At 43.1% G+C, this 19,742-nt stretch overlaps 1 protein-coding gene across 2 annotated transcripts in view; it reads right to left on the reverse strand.

The window, feature by feature from the left end:
* The window catches only part of SKI (SKI proto-oncogene), a 151,746-nt gene that overhangs the window by 108,776 nt on the left and 23,228 nt on the right, over window positions 1-19,742 (reverse strand). For both annotated transcript variants that reach the window (XM_052792084.1, XM_052792083.1), the window contains one exon: window positions 10,619-11,540. In XM_052792084.1, coding sequence (XP_052648044.1) covers window positions 10,619-11,530 — 912 coding nt within the window. In that variant the 5' untranslated portion in view covers window positions 11,531-11,540. The remainder of the gene's footprint in view (window positions 1-10,618; window positions 11,541-19,742) is intronic.

The following is a 19,742-nucleotide window of genomic DNA, read 5'->3' on the forward strand; positions in this document are numbered from 1 at the left end:
TAAAAAATAAATTATAATTTTTCTGCCAGAATTTAGTAATATCACACGCACGATCTTTGCTCGAGAATCAACAGGGCTAAAGAAGGGTGATTGAATCCATTATAAAAAAGATTTTCACATAAATATGTTTCTAGAAATTAAATTTTTAGAAAAGGAACTCCTAATTCACTGTGCTGAGGGCCAAGGCCTTTGAACGGTAGTTCTGCATATCCACTGAACAGTCTAATAGAGCACTTTACACCACCTTCACCACTTATATCACTATCTACTGCTGAATATGGTCCAAAGATTACTTGGCTTCACCAGTTTTGCAAAAAACTACACTGTTGTGGCAAAAAAAGAAAAAGGCAAAAAGCCAAACAAAACTAAATCTTTGGATATTTTAGTGCAAGGACTCATTGTATGGCATGTTTCTTATTAGTGAATGAATGGGAACAAAGAAGTATCAATAACGGACCCAATGCTGCAGTCTGTACGCTTTTGAATCTGATTTACTGCTCACAACAGCTCTGCACCACTCTAGATACGTTTATTTCAAAGGAATATTTCTAAATCATACCAGCATGGGTGAGATAATTCACACCCACTGAATAAACCGAAACTGCTAGTGGGGAGTTAAGAATGGTGAATTTTTTTTTTTTCTTGAATGACACTCCATTATCTTTCAACTCAAATAAGTTTTTCAACTGTGGAATAATGGTACTTTAGAGAGCATGCTTAACATATAATTTCATGAGAAATTCTTAACAACGGAAGTGTAAATCTGAAATGCATTACATCAACAAAGGTTACTGAAATCAGACCACACCGTAGCCTTAATATTGTCTATTTTCTGCCTTTCTAGCCCATTACGCTGTATAAAAGCTATAAAACTTATTTTACTGCTATAAATATGTAAACCTGAAAAATCTCGAGGCTTTTTGGTTGGTTTATTTTAAAGACACTTGCCAAAAAAATACAGGACCTAGAGAAATTTTATAGATACAGAGGGGTTTTTAATTATTTAAAGTAATTCACTGCTTCTAATTGGTACTACTACAATCTCTGTTTTAGTAAGCAGCAGGATCCCCATGCAACCTGTATTTTTTAATACTCAGCAGAATTAATTTTGTTAGCTACATCCTGAAAACAGCACCTATAAGCATTATGCATGCAGTCCAAGATACGCAGCACTCCAGTATTACATAATAATAGAAAAGAAAATTACTATCACGATCCCACTTCTGCCATCTGAACTGTATGGACAGCTCTTTGGATCTATGCAGCTCCCCCACTGAAATTGATAAGGGTTGTGTGCATAGGTCAGCTGCCAGATTTTGGACTGCAGGATACAGTCACACAAATGCAGAAGTTCACATTTAAGCAAGAAGTTACTTTGGCCTCTTCAAGTTCAATAAACGCACTTGACTGCAGAGCTTTCTTCTCCTGTGTTAAGTGACACAAAACAGCTTAATTTTGCTGAAAAGCAACAGGAAAGTTTTTGCTAAATGGTCAAAGATTACTAAACGCAGCATTACAGAAATATTTTAGACTCTCTTTCTTCACTGACAGAACTGGGAATCCTCACCATCTTTATCTTCTGTTTAATGGTAATAACGGCAAAAACTTCTTATAAAAGGAGAAAATCTGAAGATTGAAAGAAAACAGGTGGTATTATTGCTGATTTTAACAGTACCACTGGCACATAACACTAATGCAGACATGCATTAAAAATTCCGCAGACCCCCTCCCCAGGAGAGTGTCCGACTGAGTGCCTGGCTGATTCTACTTGGGCATGAAGAATCAGAGCCTGTAACACAGGTGATGTAGGAAGTGGAGGGGGTAGGGGACTTCATAAAAATGCAGGATATGACAGTGAAAAGATATGCAATGGTTTTTCTTTCAACCCTAACAGATGTAGTCCAATTAAGGATGCAAATAAATCACCCTCTGCATTGCGAGTCAGAAAACACATACATAAAAGCTTTCTAAATACATTTCGGTTTAAACTTGCATAATTCTCCCAGTGGAGAAATCATCTTCAACTTATGTAATCCTTAGAAAGAGACATTATTACATACAATTCTGTGCCACTAAGAAACAAGTAAGACACATCTCTAGAAGAGGTGCACCCACACACAATTCATTATATGGGTGTTGAGGGAACAGAGGGGAAAAGCTGTAACAGGGACTTGAAGACCAGACTCTGCTGTTTCCACAGAGACTGATCTGTAACCAAGCTCAAGGGGCTGCTCCCCTTTCACCAGCCAGAACTGTCTGTTATACTTAACCCAGACTTCCGAACACTTGATATCCTGTCTGCTATTTCAATGCCCTTACTCAATGTTTCAGACAGACATTACACAAACTGGCTGGTGAAAAGGGTTGAGAAACCAAGAAGCAATCCAAGTCAATGACCTTATTCTATAAAACGATACCATTGACTGAACAGAGGATGAAGAACAAAGCACAGGGGTACGTCTTCTGAATATAACGCTGAAATCTTCCATAGGAAAGGACAAGCACTAGGCTGTATCTTATTTTGTTAATGTTGCTGCTGTCTTTTAATCCTTAAAGCCTAAGCAATTCTTGTGCTTCCAGTACAACTGATTCTCATACCAAAACAGAAACAGCTTTAATTAAAACCAAAAACAAACAAAAAACCCAACAGAAAACCAAACATAAAAGTCACATTTTCTACAAAGCATGTGCAAAGGTAACTGTACATAAATCAATAAACAACAAAGCCAGAAACCGAGTTATTGATTAGCTCTTTTGCTGTTTATCTCCAGTATACAGAATGATGCTGCAATTTTTACATATACACAGAATCTCTATCCTATGTACGTTTTCCCTGACTTTTTAAATAAGACTGTTAAGACAAGTAAAGACTACTTAACGCAAGTAAGGGTGGCAGAACCTGTCTCATCTAACAGAACGTATGACTATGCGGCTTATCAGGTTGTTTTAATATGCATCCACTGCTTGGAGAAGCCCAATTTTATGTGATAGCAACCAAACCACAGATGGAGCCAATGATAAGAGCTCTACACATGGGAATTCCCATTGGCTTCTGGAAGAGTTCTGTCCATGAAACACTGACAGGATCAGAGCCTGAATTTGTATCAGTGTTTTTGTTACCTCATCCAACCAGAAGTCAAAGCAAAATAATTAGCTCAGTGCAGAGGGGCCAGTGTCTATCAGCCAGCAGGCTTGCCCAATACCAACAAAATAGGCACAGTCAAAGAACTGCACCTGTACCTGGTACAATTCTGAGGCCAAGTTTATGGTCCTTGAATTTGCATCAGAAAAAAGGGCTGGCCCTTATCCCAACTTTAGACATATTTCCTCATCAGTAAAAAAAAAAAAAAATTTGACCAATCCTCAACAAAGGAACAAAAAATCCCACCCTGTTAGATATCTACTGCAACCTTAAAACCCCATCTTGCATGTAGCAACCAGCAGACAAAATCCTTTCAGTCTGAAGCCAGCTCCCAGTTGCAGAAACTACTGCCCCATCCAGTAAGATCCGTCAGGATCAGAGCACCATCAAACGTCTATGAAACCAAAACCTCATTAATAAGCAAAATGAAAATACTGAAGTAGCAGAACTACAGGTTCTGCTGTCAGCTTTAGCACCGTCCTGTAAATGCCAGGTAAGGCCAGGAGCTTAGTGAAGCTACTTTGTCTCAACACCGGTATATCCTGGTTCAGAATCTGTCCCTCTATTCTATGACTGCAAGTACTGCCAGTCAACACATGGGAAGAAGTCTAATACATATACAAGTCTTCTGTGGTTTGTGGGTGAACTGGTTCCAATTACTGTGTCAGCTGATTGCTTGAGTGAGAACTGCAGAACTAGCCCCAAAGCCCCAAACCTTCAAATTAACCTCATATGTTCGAGAAGATATGGGAACAGGTGATTTCAGTAATAATCTGAGTTTGAATCTCTACACTGACAATTAAATGTAAAAGACATACAATACTACACAAGGCATAAATGAGGAAGGTAAGGGACCAGAGCACATCTTTTCAGAACAAACTTGCTTCTCTGTAATTATTTTCCAAGAACACATACTGGCTGTATGAGACACAGAGAGTGGAATAGCATTTTAAAAAGTGGTGCAGATTTAGTAATGTATATTACCTAGATTCAGAAAACATATGCCAACAAACTAGATATTATTTAATAAAATGTATCATTAACACACATAGTATAATTGACAAATTTAAAACAAACCCACACTACATTACTACATTTTAAAGTAATGCTTCCTGTACGTGAAGATCAATTTGAATTAAGTGCTCTATGGCCACTCAGCTAAAATAGATTAGCCTAGTAATTGACAGTATTCTATCGATAGATTCTCTACAATTCAGTCTGTTGCTTTTGTCTAAGCTCTAATTTCTTTCCAAGAACCCCCTGTTGGATTTAGTGTAACTGTTTCATGACAGTTCCCTCTAAATAAGAGTTAACAGTGTCAAGGTCAAAGTTTGCTTTTTAAAAAAAAAAAAAAAAGTGAGAATGAAAAGATTTTCTGGGTCTAAGTACTGTGCACATTGAGACACAATTCTTTGTGCGATGGCAAAGCAGTTTGGCCAGCTAAGCCAGCAATGTAAGTTCCAATCATCAGTTATCACCAGTAATAGGACAACCGGCCCACTCCTTGCTGTAGTCAGTACCATTCAAACCCCTCAACTTTGGCAAAATAACTTTGCTAACAGAAGACAATAACGTGAGTTTTCAATAAGAACGGACAATGCATCTCTTTAGATACCCAAATCTTGCTCAGGCTCAACCACCTAGATGTAGCCCCAAAAGTTCCCCCTGTTCTAGCAGTGTTGAGAATAAAGGAAGGTGTAGATAAGGTACAAGTGGCTGCCAGAATTTTAACCGCTGCATTGTCTAGACATGCTCCGAGCAGCCTCATACAGACGCCTCCAGTTGCTTTTACAACACTGATCTAAATGCGCCTCTCAGCAAGTGAAAACACACCCTCATTGGTCAGTCAGCTCAAGCTAGTGATAAGCATGTTCATATCCTGGCAGAGAGACCAGGTGTTAGGCTCCTAGCACATCCAAAAAATAAACTGTGTTTACATGCATCTTCAAAGCATGCTACTGTTTGGGCAGAACGTACGCCCAAGCCCGAAACCACAGAAATGGAGAAGCAAGCAAGACAGCCCAGACAATGAAGGGAGAGGCAGATGTTTAAATATTTTAGACAGTGATTTTCAAAAGAAGAGATTGCATATAATTCCCTCCCTAATTCAAGAGGACTAAATTCAGGAACTTAGGAACTCTTCTGGGGCAACAGAGAGCCATAGTTGACTCAACATCATTAGATCATTATTCGCAGCATATTCTTTGTCTAACACACATGCACGTACCTGCTTCTTTGTTCTCGATCTACAACATCTATAAAGCTGTTTGCACGCTTGGGAAAAAAAACGCTGACGTCTGCTTAAACACTGACACCTCCTCAGGTACACAGGATTTTGTTTAAGCGTGGTATCGTTTTTGAAGTTCAACTTTTAAGCTGTAAAAGGATTCTGAACTAAACTACTGCCTCAAGACTTCAACATTTTTGTTTTAGGGACTTCAAGTTTTTACTGGAGAATCTCTAATATAATTCTTGAACATCAGGTAAGAGAACAAATGACTTCACTGCTCCATGGAAAAAACAATTGAACCCTCAGTTCTTAGGCAAATTTTTCCAAGAGTATTTATCAAGTCAGTTTGTACCAAAATAATAAATCCATCCAGCTGCCAGAACACTACTGCCTGTGAATAAAATCAGAATCTCTCTGCTTATACCTACCATAGGATATATATACTATTAACAAATAAAGAAGGTTACTACTGCCACAAGGCAGGACTTCAGGATAGAGAAAGATATGCATTCTAGCTCTACTACTGCAGCATTTCAGGTGGCCATAAAGCACAGCACAGCAACCATTGTGCAGCACCTAAAAGTCCACAGCTACCCTACAACTCAGTCAGTACTGCATTATTTCACTTTCAGCCATTTTTGTTCTTTGATTTGGCTGCACACTTGACCTGGCTAAACCTTACTCCAGCTGAGAAAGCTGCATGTTGTGGCAGCACTGGGTTGGTAGGCATTGTGAAATAAAGTGGGAGGCCTTATGTGCTCATTTGTGTGTCAGTACCCAGAATGCTGCTTCTAGCTTCCAGCTACTTCATAGAAGTGCTGCTGGGACTTGAACCGTGGGAACACTGCAGTGCTAGCATGTGTGGGTGTGTTCACACATGTGCAAGGAAAGCTCTCTTATTCTCTTAATGTCTGATCACATACAGTTTTGCTAAAAGTACAGATGTCTGGCACACAGGTAGGAAATATGAAAGCACTGTCAAACGTTGCTCGGTTCAATATTTTAAAAAGAAAAAAAGGGTTCAAAAGGGACAAGAGTCGAACCCACCCTCCTTTACTGGAAATAGCAACCAACAAAGCCTTCAGGCCTGGTTTTTGAACTAATTCAATCATAGAGGAGGCATACTGATGTTAAAAAAGCAGAGCTGTCTGTCACACAGACGGGGAAAGAGAGCGTGAGAGACACACCAAGGCCGTTATCTATACCAGCAAGTGAACACGTAACATGCACCAGCTGCTGAGCTCAAGAAAAAGGCTTTGGCACTGATGATGGATTTCTAGGACCCTGTTTTGCAACCCTGTCAGGTTATTCACATTTTAAATTTCTAGAAATACCCCAGAATGTAATGATTGTGCTCCACGTCAGTAACGGTGGATGAAAAGAGAGACAGGCAGGGAAACAGGATACCAGCTCAAGTAAAAGCCAGGTTGGTGCATGGAGACTCTCAAAGACCAGAGAGCAAACAAAGCAGAAAAAAAAAACGTGCACGAGCATGCAAGAAGGTAGAAAACCCAGTGAAGGATACAGAGGAAAATGGAGAAGTTATCATATGGCTCAAGAAAAGACAGAGCTGTGGGAAGTGGCAGGAAGGTGAAGGAGCTTATGGGAGGTCAGTCACTCATCCAAGGATGAACAGGGAGAATATTAAAAAAAAAAAAAAAAAAAAAAAAATGTTAGTAGAGGGTAAGGGAAGTGGCTGAGGCCTCTATGGTTCCTGCTCTAGCGGGGGCTCCAGCTGTCACAACTCCCTCCCGTTTTTGGTTAAGACCCTTTGCTGACTTCATACACATCTAGACAAAAGATTCTTCTGCAAGTGGCAAGACCAGGCAACATGCATTTTGTTCCACCAACCAGGCTGACTGAGGGACAATGTATCTGCATCTATGTATCCATCTCTTGATACAGACAGATAGATATGCACAATGGATACTTGATGCATATAGAAATATATGTTGGGAATGAAGTATCTAGGTAAAGCTATGCCTTGTAGCAATGCTTTAAAACCACACCAAGAGAAAAAGGGAAAAAAAAAAAAAAAAAAGAGGGAAAAAAGGCAGTTTTGCCAGTACGCTGAATCTGCAACAGGGGCTTGTGCCAACCCAGCTCCTCCATTTAAGTCAGACCCTTAAAAGGCAGAGCTGTGCTGGCAGAAATCTACATACCTCATCACATAAACCTCATGAAGACACACAAAAAGGTCAAAAAACTCACTGCTCCTTAAACAGCCATAAAAATGGTCATATATATTCCATGCTACCAACATACTAACAGAGCCCCAGGGAAAACACAACACACAAAGCAATGTGTACGTACACACACACGTAAATAAATAAATTGGGAAACTGATAAAAAGCCCACTCCTAAAAGTAGAAGACCAAATATCTGACACAGCAGATTACGGCACACAACACACACAAACACCTCTGTATAAAATAGAACAAAGCAATGCAGAGATCTACATCAAAACGGAAGACCACCACAAAGACACATATGCTTCACCCTTTCATCCACAGAGACAGACATACACACACAGAGCCCAACAGACACACAAACCCCACACAGACTGACAGTAATTAACACAAACACACAGACACAGACATGGGACCATCCTTGCATTTCCTTACTAGTCATCTAAACTTTACTCCAGTGTTACTTGCCCCTGGCCACAGTCTACCAGTCTTAGAGCCTGATTAAATCTCACCATAATTATCTGCACACACTGCTACAACACAAATGACCTTAGCATATGATATCCGTTGGCTAAGCCCAATGGAAAAAGACTTCAGAAAAAGGAAGGATAAGCGCACAAAACTCTGCCAGCACTGTCAGGGTCTCAAGACTGCACCACATTAATAGGAGAGCCCTGAAAACAGCTCAAAAGCCTTGAAACTTAAGCCCAGGTCTCCATAGGATGTATGATAAAGCGTTCTTTTTTCTCTACCCCATCGTCTGAGCACACACCACTCTGCTCTTCCCCATCAAGCTCCTTGCCACCTCCCAAATGAACCCATGCAGGAGACTTAACATTTTATGATGACGGATTTTTGGCAAAATTTCTGAGAAATAGATGGCCACAATTTCCTTACATAATTTCTGGAGTCCACTATTAGGTATCCTGAATTCACTCTGCAAGAAGTGCTGCGTTGCATGCAGATTTTGGAGGGCAGGGGAAGAGTGCTTGCCATGTTCTGAACTAGGACCTATTAACGGGTCACCAAAAGTCAGGCAAACCCAAGATTTAGTAGTTGTTTCTTGTTCTCCACCTGCAACCTCACCTGGGGTGTTGGATAAATCGTACAACTGAATAGAATGCCATAAAAGCCTCGTAAGAAAAGGAAAGCACACCTCTACTAACATACATTTTAATCAAACTGTGGAAGTGACCAAGCTAGGGACACAGTACCTTTCTGCATAAGAATGTGGAGATTTCTCGATTTTGCTTCCCAAACAAAGCATGCCCTAGAAAATTCATTTCCTAACACGAAAAATGCCTCCACTTTCAGAGCCATATTCTCCTCTTGCAGACATTCATATACATCTATCCCACCATTCCATCTTAGCACATGACTGACGGAGAATAGACAAGCCATTAAAAACACATCCACCTCCAACCACGGAGATAATGTGGCTCATTACAGCCTAGCTTTGTCACAGCGGTTCTGACACCCAAGCGGGAGGAAAAGGAGGGGTGAGGACAAGAGTTGAAACAGGGGCTAAACATAAGACCAGGAGAGAAACTGGAACTTGAACGAGTGAGACTCGACTCAATCAAAAAAAGGAGAGGCCAATCAAAAGAGTTAACTAGGCCTCTTAGGCTAGCTGTAGGAATTACTGCATTGTTTGCGCAGGATATTTTAAAAACCCCGGGTTTTGTTTGGGCATTTTTGTTGCTTTTTTTATAAATAAAAGCCCTATTTAAGTCTGAGTGTGTGTCTGCCCCCTTAAACAGGTATTTGGTAAGGTAATTAAGAATTTTACTGAACATTCTCAGTGGGCTTTAAACGTTGCTTCTCTTTTTGAGGCTTGTGTCATTGCCCTTCCACTCCAGATACATAAAACCAAAGAAAAGTTCAGAAATCTCTGACAGATGAGGCAGAATCCAACCAACAAACCTGCAGCATAAAACTCAATAGGCAAGAGTTTCCTTTAACCTTATATTGGGGGGGGGGGGGGGAAGGAGCGGAAAGCGAATTGCTCATCCCACAGCCAATTGCACCATCGCCAGCTAGCCAGACATCCTAGTGTCTGTAAGTAAGTCCTCAAGGCCTTGTGGCACTGCTGCCCATTGATCAGGACTGGTGCCAGATGCCAAGGCAGCCTCCCACCCACACACCAGGGATTCTGGGATCTAAAGGCAGCTCAGACTGAAAAAAAAACAAAGGACACCTAAAAAAAAATGTGCTTTAGCTGTCTGGCTCAGCACGGCATGGCATACCTTAAGAAGCTGCTGCAGCTGGCCCTAGACAGATTCGTTTACTGAATGTACACATAATCCAATATACAAAAGCCTGTCTGGTGGGGAGGCTCAGACTCCACAGGGATACTCTAAGAGCAGTAAAGCATCTCCATTCATGTTCCGCACACTTAATCTGAACACCAGTAACCTGCATTACTGTCAGGATTTTTTCTTAGCGGCCACATTTTATTTCAATACAAGCATTTAGACAATTTCACCCCCACCTCCATCCCTGGCGGCATGCAGTTGATCAGAAAATTGTACATATTTGCGTCTGGAGCGATCAGTAACTTACTTTTTTCTGGCTTCTGCCTTGCCTTGAGCCCTAACTGAAGCTCTTAAGACCCAAAATCACATACTTCCTGCTGAAGTCTGGGGTAGCGTGATGGGTTTCAAAGACCAGGTTCCATGTATAGTACGATATGCAAACACACATATATAATTTAAACAAACTCCAACCTGGTCTAGTGGAATGCGTCCTTGCCCACGGCGGGGGGGGGGGGGGGTGGGGGGTGGAACTAGACGATCTTTCAGGTCCCTTCCAACCCAAACCATTCTATGATTCTATATCGTGTTCAGAACACAACCAGAGAAAAAAAGGTGCCATCTCGAACACTGCTCGTCTACATTAACACGTGGTGAGAATTAAGAACTTGATTAGACTGCTAAATGACTCAAAGGAAAAGCAGCTGGTAACAAATTGAGTAGGTCAATAGATGTTACCGAAATTATAGAAAATCCCTTTTCTCCTTGTCCCCCCACCCCCTTTAGAATTAAGAGCATCACTTACCCTGGGGGCTTTCCTCTTGTATTTGTTGTTATAGTCAAATTTTTCTTTCATTTCATCTAAGAGCTGGCCCAGTCTAGCTTTCTCCTCTTTCCCAGTGTAATCCTGGCTGAGGAGGATATAGGATCTCCAGTTTGCAGAGTCAAAGCCCCAGTGGCAAGTCCTGTTTTCCAGCGATTTGTGAGAGTGGACCACAAATTTGTGAGGTGGGTACATAAGCCTGCAGTCCAAGCACTGGATGCACGCTGCGCTGGGGTTACTGTAAAGCTCTGGCACCAAGAGTCCCTTACACTTCCCAAAGCACTCATGATACACCTTGAAGCTCTTCTCTGTAAGCTCCAGCTCAATTGTGCTAGAGAATTCCTTCTTGCAGTGGGGAGGATAGGTGCCACCGTAAAGCAAGGCGTTACAAAGCCTCTCAGCATCAGTTTTAGTGATGAGCCCGCAGGAAGGAGCGGAAAAGGGCAGGATGCCCATGACTTTGAGGATTTCCAGCTGGTCAGCAGTGCACCTGGAGCAGTAAATATGTAGCTCATCACACACCGAATTAATCTGCTGCAGGGAGAAGTCCCTGAGCACCGAGTTCAGGATCTGGGGCAAGCAAAGCCGCTTTTCTCCACCCACCACGAAGCAGGAGATGGTTTCCCCTTCCAGGATGGTCTCGCACCTCTCTGTGGATCTGTCCGAGGGCATGAAGAAGGGACCAGGCATTACCGGCGGAGGCTGGATAGGGGGCAGATGCAGTACAGGTTCTGCTGGGTCTTTGCCATTGTCTTTCTTGTACATCTCCTGTGCCCATCGTGCTGAGAAAGCAGCAGGGCCACCCAGGGAGCTCATAGAGCTCAGATGAAACTGTTCCAAGGTCTTCTGCAGTCCTGGATGAGGCTGGAAGCTGCTTCTACTTACAGTCTCCATTTTTTAGTTTCTATTCCCAAAACAACAAAAATCCCCAGTTATCTTCCACTCTGGTACAAATCCACTTAAGGGATTTTTTTTTAAGAAAAAAATTATGAACAAAATAGAACAACCCACCCTTGTTTTTTTTTTTCCTTCCCACTCAGGTTTAACAATCCACTAACGAATAGGAAATAAATCCTTTTGTATGCGTGTCTCTCTCTTCTGTCTTTTCTGGTGGTTCGTTACAATTTCAAAACCTCCAAGTCTCCAAGCTGCCCCGATGGAGCAGAGAGTCACGGCAAAAAGAGGTCTTCATCCGAGCACTCACCCCCTCAGCCAACCCCCCAGGCAAACCAATCCCGCCTCCCACACCTCCACCACACACACACACACTCACTCACTCACTCACACACACACACGCCACCCACAGAAATACAAAAAGTCTGTGCCACGCTCCCAGCACCAGGGGCTCAAATATGTTCTGGCGGCTGCTGCTTCTCTGCAGTAATCACCCTTCTGTCCATATCCACTGAAAGGAAGGCGCGGGGGAGGAAAGTAAAAAGCAGGAGGAGGAAGAAAGCTTGGTCTGTGGAAGGGAACAACGCAGAAGAAAAGGCCCAAATCTCTGGCACTTCCAAAACGGCGCGGGGGCTTCGGACGGGCAATAAGCAGGCTCCCTTCGCCCTCGTGGTCCCTCAGCTTGATCTGGGAGGACTCCTCGTCTCTCGGTTCGCCTTTCTTCCCTTATTTCTCTCGGTCTTCTCGGCGTGCCGTGGGGAGCCGCGGTAACAGAGCGCACATCCTCCCAGCTCCTCTTTCCAGCAGAGACTGAGAGTGCCTGAGAGCTGAGCTAATGCAGGCTGGCTCAGCCTCCCTCACTCCTCCTCCTCCTCCCCCCGCTCTGTTTGTTGGTGTCTGCCTCAGTCATTGAATCCCAGCCAAGAATGTGACCAACTCCCCAGGCCGGGCTCTTCCAGGAACAGCGGCCGCCTCCCCCCTCCGCTCTGCGCTGAGCTTCTGCACAGGCAGGCGCGCAGCACAGCCCCGGGCGGCAGCGCCGGGGAGGGAGGGTAAACTGCTGGGTTCACAGACCGCCGCGCCGCGAAGGAGGGGCGGTAGGGCGAGGGCTTTTTCCTCTCGCCGCTTGCTTTCTGGACAGCGGTAGAAAGGGAACAAGCGAAAACGCGCCTGCCTCACGCTCGCACGCACACAAAGTGCAAGCACCCCACAAAAAAAAAAAAAAAAAACCAAAACCAAACACGTCCGTCGCCAAACCCGCTTACAGTTCAACTTTGAGCACACGCCCCTGTCTACGAGCAGAAATCGCAGGCACACGGACACGACTGATGGCCGAAAACGGCACACGTCCCGCTAGCACATCCTCGGACGCCCGACGTGGCGAGCCGCGCACCGAATGTACCCAGCGCTGCGTGCACACGCGTTGCCTGCTCTCCACACGCATGTCACACGCCCCGCTCACATGCGACGCCTCTGCGCGCTTAACACGTGGAAGGAGCGTGAGGCGCAACTGCAGCCCGGCCGTGCGGCAGGCAGGGGAGCTGCCCCAGCCCTCCCTGGAAGTAGTCAGGCAAGGGAAAAAACACACGTCTGTCGCAAAGACGGGCAAGTCGCCACCTCTACCTCAACGCCAGGCGACCGGGGGGGGGGGGGGGGGGGGCCGAGGGCGGCGGGCACGGGGACCGCGCGGCGCGGCAGCCCCGGAGACGAGCGCCCTCTACCGAGCGAGGCGCGGCGCGGCGGCGGCTCGGAGCCGAGGAGCCGGCCCCGCGCGGCCGGGGAGCGCTGCGGGCAGAGGGCCGGCGGCCGCTGCGAAGTTCATTAGGATTTTATTACTCGGATCGGGAACGAGGTGCTCTCTAGGCTCTCTTAGTATCGCATTTCAAAGCAAAAAAAAAAAAAAAAAAAAAAAAAGAAATTGGCTTCTCCCTTTTTTCCACGGGCTAGAATCCTAAAAAATATTTCAACCGGCGCTGAGTACGAACGTAAGAAACAAGCTTGAAAGGTTACGTCTGTTATCTCTCAACTCCGTCCGCTGTGCCTGCCAAAAAAAGCCTGGAGAGCAGTTTCACACCAATACAGTTGTTAAAATATTATTCCTAATGCAACAGTAACGTGAAGCACTACGCATAGTATGGAATCCTGCTACACTGAGTGGCGCAGAACTTGCGCGTTCAGATCGTCTCCTCTGAAAGAGTTTACCATTACAGTGTAAGAGCAGAAAAAACGGGTAGATCGGGGCAAAAGAGGAGGAAAAAGCAGACAAATACCCAAACACTGTTTCAAGGAGCACGCAGAAAACAAAAAGGTTGTGATTTACTCAGAATCAATGTCACGGGGCAGGGAACAGAGCAAGCTCTCGTATTTTATTTGTATTTTTATACTCCGAAACCCCAGTCAGAGTAAAGGAAAGAGGTGTCACAGAGTTGCAAAAGAGCTTTGACCGTGCAACTAAATCAGCATCTCTCCAGAGGAACCCACTCTCACATACCCAACCTAGACATCAAGCCTTAAAGGGGAGTTTGGAGAAGGCAAGAACCAAATGCATTGATCCAAGTCATCAGTTATGTCTTCATGTGCTGGGAGAAGACACTTAGAGACTCTTTACCAAACTGCTTTATTACAGAAAGCCATTGGTGGCAGGAAGTACCCTTTCAGTTTCTGTCTATACAACGCACCGCACATGGACTTACTGATCCACGAGCGGAATTTTTAGGCATTACCGCAATACCAAGGTCTAAAGATGTGATCTAACAAATCTAGGCCATACAGTCCTTGTTGATTCCTGATGCTAAAGAGGTTACCACATTAAGAGAAAGCTGGGCTAGGAATATTCTTCACTGAGTAATAGGGGTATCTAAAAGGCTTTAATTGAGAAGAATTTTCAATAATATTCTTCAGTGGCGCCTTTTGATAACATGACAGACATCTATGACGTTCCATCCATTCCATCATTTCCAAACCAAAGGGTGTGCTTTCTTGGAAAAAAACCCCTTCCCACCATTCAGCCTCGTCTTAGAAAAGTTCTGACTACGACAAGGGAGAAGTACTGGCTACTCAATGAAGTCCATTAGGGATACAGCAATCGAACTATCATCAAAGGTACTCGGATACAATGGTGAACAACAGCAGCGTAATTCCCTAGATGGATTTAGTCCCGTTTCAGTCATTACTTTTTTTAACTCACTAAAATATAAATGGTCAGATACACTCAAACACCATGTATGGAGTTCCCGATTCTTTTAAAGAACAAAACTAATGCTTGCAGGAAGTTTGGATAGCAACGGAGAAGCTTCTCAGCTCTTGAAGCTGTTTTTTTTGCACTCCCTCTCCTTTACCCCTTAGAAAGTAAGGACAGTAGTAACTGCAGTTCGTTTTAAGAGAGGTGCCATTTTCCCTTCCCAATGACTCTTTTATGCAAGTAAATCACTGGATGGTGCAACAGATTGTTTATGGGTGGAATTCATAAACGGAATTCCTGAAGCAGAGGGGACTACCAAAAAGACAGGAAGGATGGTCTTGTGGTTAAGACAGAAAACTCAGGACATCTGGGGTCTATTCCCAGATCTCCCACAGACTTCCTGTTGCCTTGGGCAAGTTGTTTAGTCTCTCTGTGCCTCAGTTTCTGTATCTGCAATATCCAGATGGTGACCAATTAGAGTGGCAGCTTCTGAACCTAAATTCAGGACAGGACAGAAACCAATTTTCAGCTCCTGCAGTAACAATACAGTAAAACTTCCATTTCTTTGTATCTCACAGACTCTGCCGAATTAAACGGCAGCAGGACAGGAGAAGGGGGAGCGACGAGAGCTGTCATTTGGGATTAAGGTGGCAGTGGCTTCTGAAGTCTCTGCCTCCCCTGATGATGGACTGTAAGCACTACACGTCTTAAAATCATATTAATCTTTCCCCCAGTAACTGTTTGTCTTACTCCAGTTCCAAAGCCCTCTAGCTGGAGAAGGGAGAGGGGAAAAATATCTCTGAGGAAGGGCCCTAACACCACAGTGTTTTTCTCACTCTCTCCCTCTTCTCCTCCCCCTCTCCATTGGCTTCAAGGCCAACAGCTCCTGGAACACAAACACTCTTGTAAACTTCTGAACCACACAGCCCTATGGTGGGTGGGTGTTTGCTCCCTGCCTGCCAGTTCCAATCCACCCACAGATTCCAAAGGCCCAGAACAAAAAGCAGACTCCATTTTCCATATTTAACAGGCAATTCGTTTCCCTCCCCATCGCCTTCATTTGCAGAACTCGGCGCCTCTCACAAATATTGTGTCCCACCTTTTACGCGTTCCCCAAGTGGAGGGTATCATGTTTATGCATGTGTTTATATAGGCATACGAAAAGTATATTCTAAACGAATTCACCCCAGTCCCCTCTGGTTTTAGATGCCTGCTTAGCCAGGAAGAACTGGGGATTATGAAGGACTGTGCTGCATATTGCAGCTATTTGACAAAACGTTTGGGAAGGGCCTATTGTGAAGATTGTGAAGAAGGAAAGTAAGCGAAAAATAAGTGCGGGTGCAAATGTGACACATCAAAATTCCTACTGTAGCTCACATTAGACTATAAATTCTTTATAGCAGCAAACATCTAAGTTCTCCATGTTTGTACCGCACATATTCATTTCTAATTGTGACATTCTGGTACTGAAGTAAAACAATTTCTGCATGACCAGGATATTTCCTTCCCTCCTTTTCTTTAGAGACTCATCTGTTACAGGTCATCATTTTCATTGATCATTTCCCTTACAATGAAACCAGGGAATGCCGAACTATCCAGAACCTGCAGAATAAGGTTTCAAACTCTCTGTTGAAAGAGACATATATGAGATTCAGAATGTCTTTTTCAATAAAATATTTCAATTTTTCATCAACACACAGATTCCGCTTGCAGACAATTATTTCACAAATGCGTACCAACTTCTTATCTTTTTGGCTAAAACAAATTTTGAAATGCTTATTTTTAAAGCGACCACAATTTTTTGTACATGTTTCTCTTACATATGTACTGAAATAAGTGAATTTTAGAACACCTAAAAAGTCACAAGAAAAAGAAAGTTTCATGAATCAGTCATATTTAAGATGAACCAAACAAAAAATTTCACTGTCTGAGAAGGTCAGCAATGGACTCATGTCGACAAAAATGTTCTCTTTTTTTAATTAATGGAGAAATCAACTATTTACACAAGGCCTTTCAGGCCAAAGAGCTCAGTGAGGTGGCTGGGCCATCTATGGTGTTTACCACCTATCAAGTTCTACCATTTTCTAGGTGAGCTTTGGGATGCTGCACAGCCTTGAAAATCTACCCCCTATACTACACTTTATACAGACTGGTTACAGGTTTGATTTACATACTAATAGCTCATTTATAAGGTTATTTTAAGCTTTTACTGTGCTCCAAGTAGTGGCAAGATCTATTCTGGGAGCAGTAAAAACAAAATTGGTAATTATGAGACTGTAAGTGGGGAGGTGGTATATAGGTAGATGTAAACTTTTTGGAAATTGCTGAGTTACATGAGCTGGCAGTTGGTGAAGATTTCTTAAGATAACCTTGGATAACAGGATAAGCGTGAGGTCATTCCAGTGGGGAATTCCACCCTCAAAAAAAGCACATGGGAAGCAGAGCCAGAACTGAATCTGGGTTCCTCTGGTGTTCCCGAGGCACCCTCTGTGAATCTTACTGCAGTGTTCTGGCTATAGGGAAAATCAGTGGTCACTATTTGGATCAATAAGCTAATGAGCTCAGGGTTTAGTGATCATTTTCTCTTCATAATAAATGCCATTTAGCATTTAGAAGTTACTAACAGGTAAAACAGCAGAACAGCAGCGCATTTCACTTACTGTCTCGAGCCTGATTCAAATAGCAGCAAAAACAAGTAAGTGGAATTTTTTCACTTGCCTGATGGCACAGAACAATGTGCACTTCACCTTGCTGTCCTACCCTCCAGCCCTTTCCACCACTGGCTGAAGAAACAGTCACCTTATCATTTACTGGACTTAATCCTTTCTCTTCTTGGGAGAAAGCATGGATGATTCTAGCTTCCAGAATCCAGTTAGACAGGTACTGAGTGTTTGTAATAACTACCACCACCTTCTAAGGTCCATATGCTGTCTCAGTGCTATTGCAGTGAGTTTCTGAACAATGCAAGAAATGCAGTCTTTTTTTTTTTTTCAGGGAGCCTTAAAGTAAAACTTTTTTGCCACCTAAACATGCCTGAAAAATATTTCCTTTTTTTTTTTATTTTTTTAAGATCATAACTTTGGCTTTATGGCAATAAAGATCAGACCTAAGCTCTTAACATTAAGCACCCAAACAATGGTCTTTACTTCCCATTAGAATATGCAACCAAATCTCTTAGTGATTCCTTAAAGATATGACTTGAAAGATGCGATTTGTAACTGTATGTCTAAGGTAACAGTGCTACAAGACGGTGAGAGTCAAAAAAAATCTAGGCTCTGCCATTCACTCCTTTGAGCCAAATTTTGAAGGTGTTGTGGTTTAAAAGCATAATCCAATGCATAGAGCAAGACTGCAGTCATGCAGCACCTCTACCTTCAGTTGCCCAGTAGCTCGAAAGTCTTGTAGGGTCCAAATCACGGGAAGACTGAGAAAGCAAGTCCAGAGTGAGGACAGAAAAGCAGAGCTCTCCTTTCATAGGTTATTCCCAATCCAGCTATGCTGTGTGGTTTCAGTGAAAATACCCAAGTTGGGTATTTTGAACAACAAAGGCTAAGGAGCTACAGGGCTGACCTCTACCTCCTGGAAGGTAGAACCAGCTTGACTGTGCCACATACAATCTTCTACAGTTTGAGAGAAACTCAAGACCAAGGAATAAACTGAAGAAAAAAATCACAGTGACAGAATTTGGGAATGCTGGAAACATACTCTGAGGCATGTGCACAAAGCAGGCATACGTAAAACAGAAGAGATCTTATCTTCTTCCCTTTTAGCATCCATGACCTGGGCATAGATGATAAAGCAACCTCTCTGTAGGATGCCGCTCCTCTCCAGGGTCTTGCCTCTCCTTTCTGTGCCAAACATACTGGTTTAATATCTGATCTTTTCAGTGAAGGAAGCTAGCTATGCTGTATTTTATGGGTTTTGTTAAGCCAACTGATTATGTTATGATTATGTTAGCAGCTTCTGCCACCACTAAGAAGAGAATCCCATGGATTCAGAAGTCATCGTTATTTTCTTAACCCCATTCACAATTCTCAGCTCCTGTCCAGCTCAGCTCCATAGCCTATCTCCTTCTATATCTTTTACTTCTTTCTAAAGTACAGAACCTCTTGATCAATATACATCTTGTATTCCTCTCTATCCCTGATTCTCAGAAGATAATCATCTAGGATAAGATTTGGCCTTTAAGCTCCGGTTACAGCAACTGATGCCTTTTGCGCCAGAAGTCCCTAGTGCTGGCTAGCATAGCAGCGATCACACTAACACAACTCAGCACGCTATTCAGAACAAAAGCTGTCTGACTCCAGTGAACTTAAGAACTGGCTTGGATCGTCACAGAGTTTGACTAATAGGCATACATCCATGGTTAATATATGTAACGAACACATGACCTGATTAAAACATGGCTTGCTCTCACACCTAAAATTCACATTTAAATGGCAAGAAATCATCAGGCATCCTAGGAAATTTAGGAGGTGAGGGGTTGTTAAAAGCACATGAAAGAGCTCTCCATCTTTTAGAATTTTTTGGTCCCAAGTTGCCTGGTATGTTGCTCAGGGCTGCCCCTCCCACCCACACACTCTGCACCTACATGCCCCAGTGGACGCTGCCAAACACCTAATTTAAAAAAAAAAAACAAACCACAAAAAACCCCATGCTTGCTACTGCCAATAAAAAAAATTAATTTACTGGGAAAAGTCGGAGAAGGGAATACAAGCTGGAACTCTAGGAATTCCCAAAGGAGCTTACAGAATAGTCCTGTTAGGTGACTCAGGGCTGCACAGACTTTTTGTCATTTATATTAACACAGAATCTTTCATTTCTCAGCATATCCAGCAATAAGCAAACAAGGCATGGCATACACATCCAACAGCGGAAAAGATAAGAATACCAAGCCAAAGCCTTGTCCCTGTAAAAAGAGCAACTGAACTGTTGCTATCCACTCTCAGCATTTCCTCCTAGCATGGTTCTTACACAGGCTATTACAAGATAGTTGCTATCACCATTCAAGGGAAGAAAAATCAACACATT

This window comes from Harpia harpyja, chromosome 7 (genome assembly GCF_026419915.1).
Source record: "Harpia harpyja isolate bHarHar1 chromosome 7, bHarHar1 primary haplotype, whole genome shotgun sequence".
NCBI classification, from domain to species: domain Eukaryota; kingdom Metazoa; phylum Chordata; class Aves; order Accipitriformes; family Accipitridae; genus Harpia; species Harpia harpyja.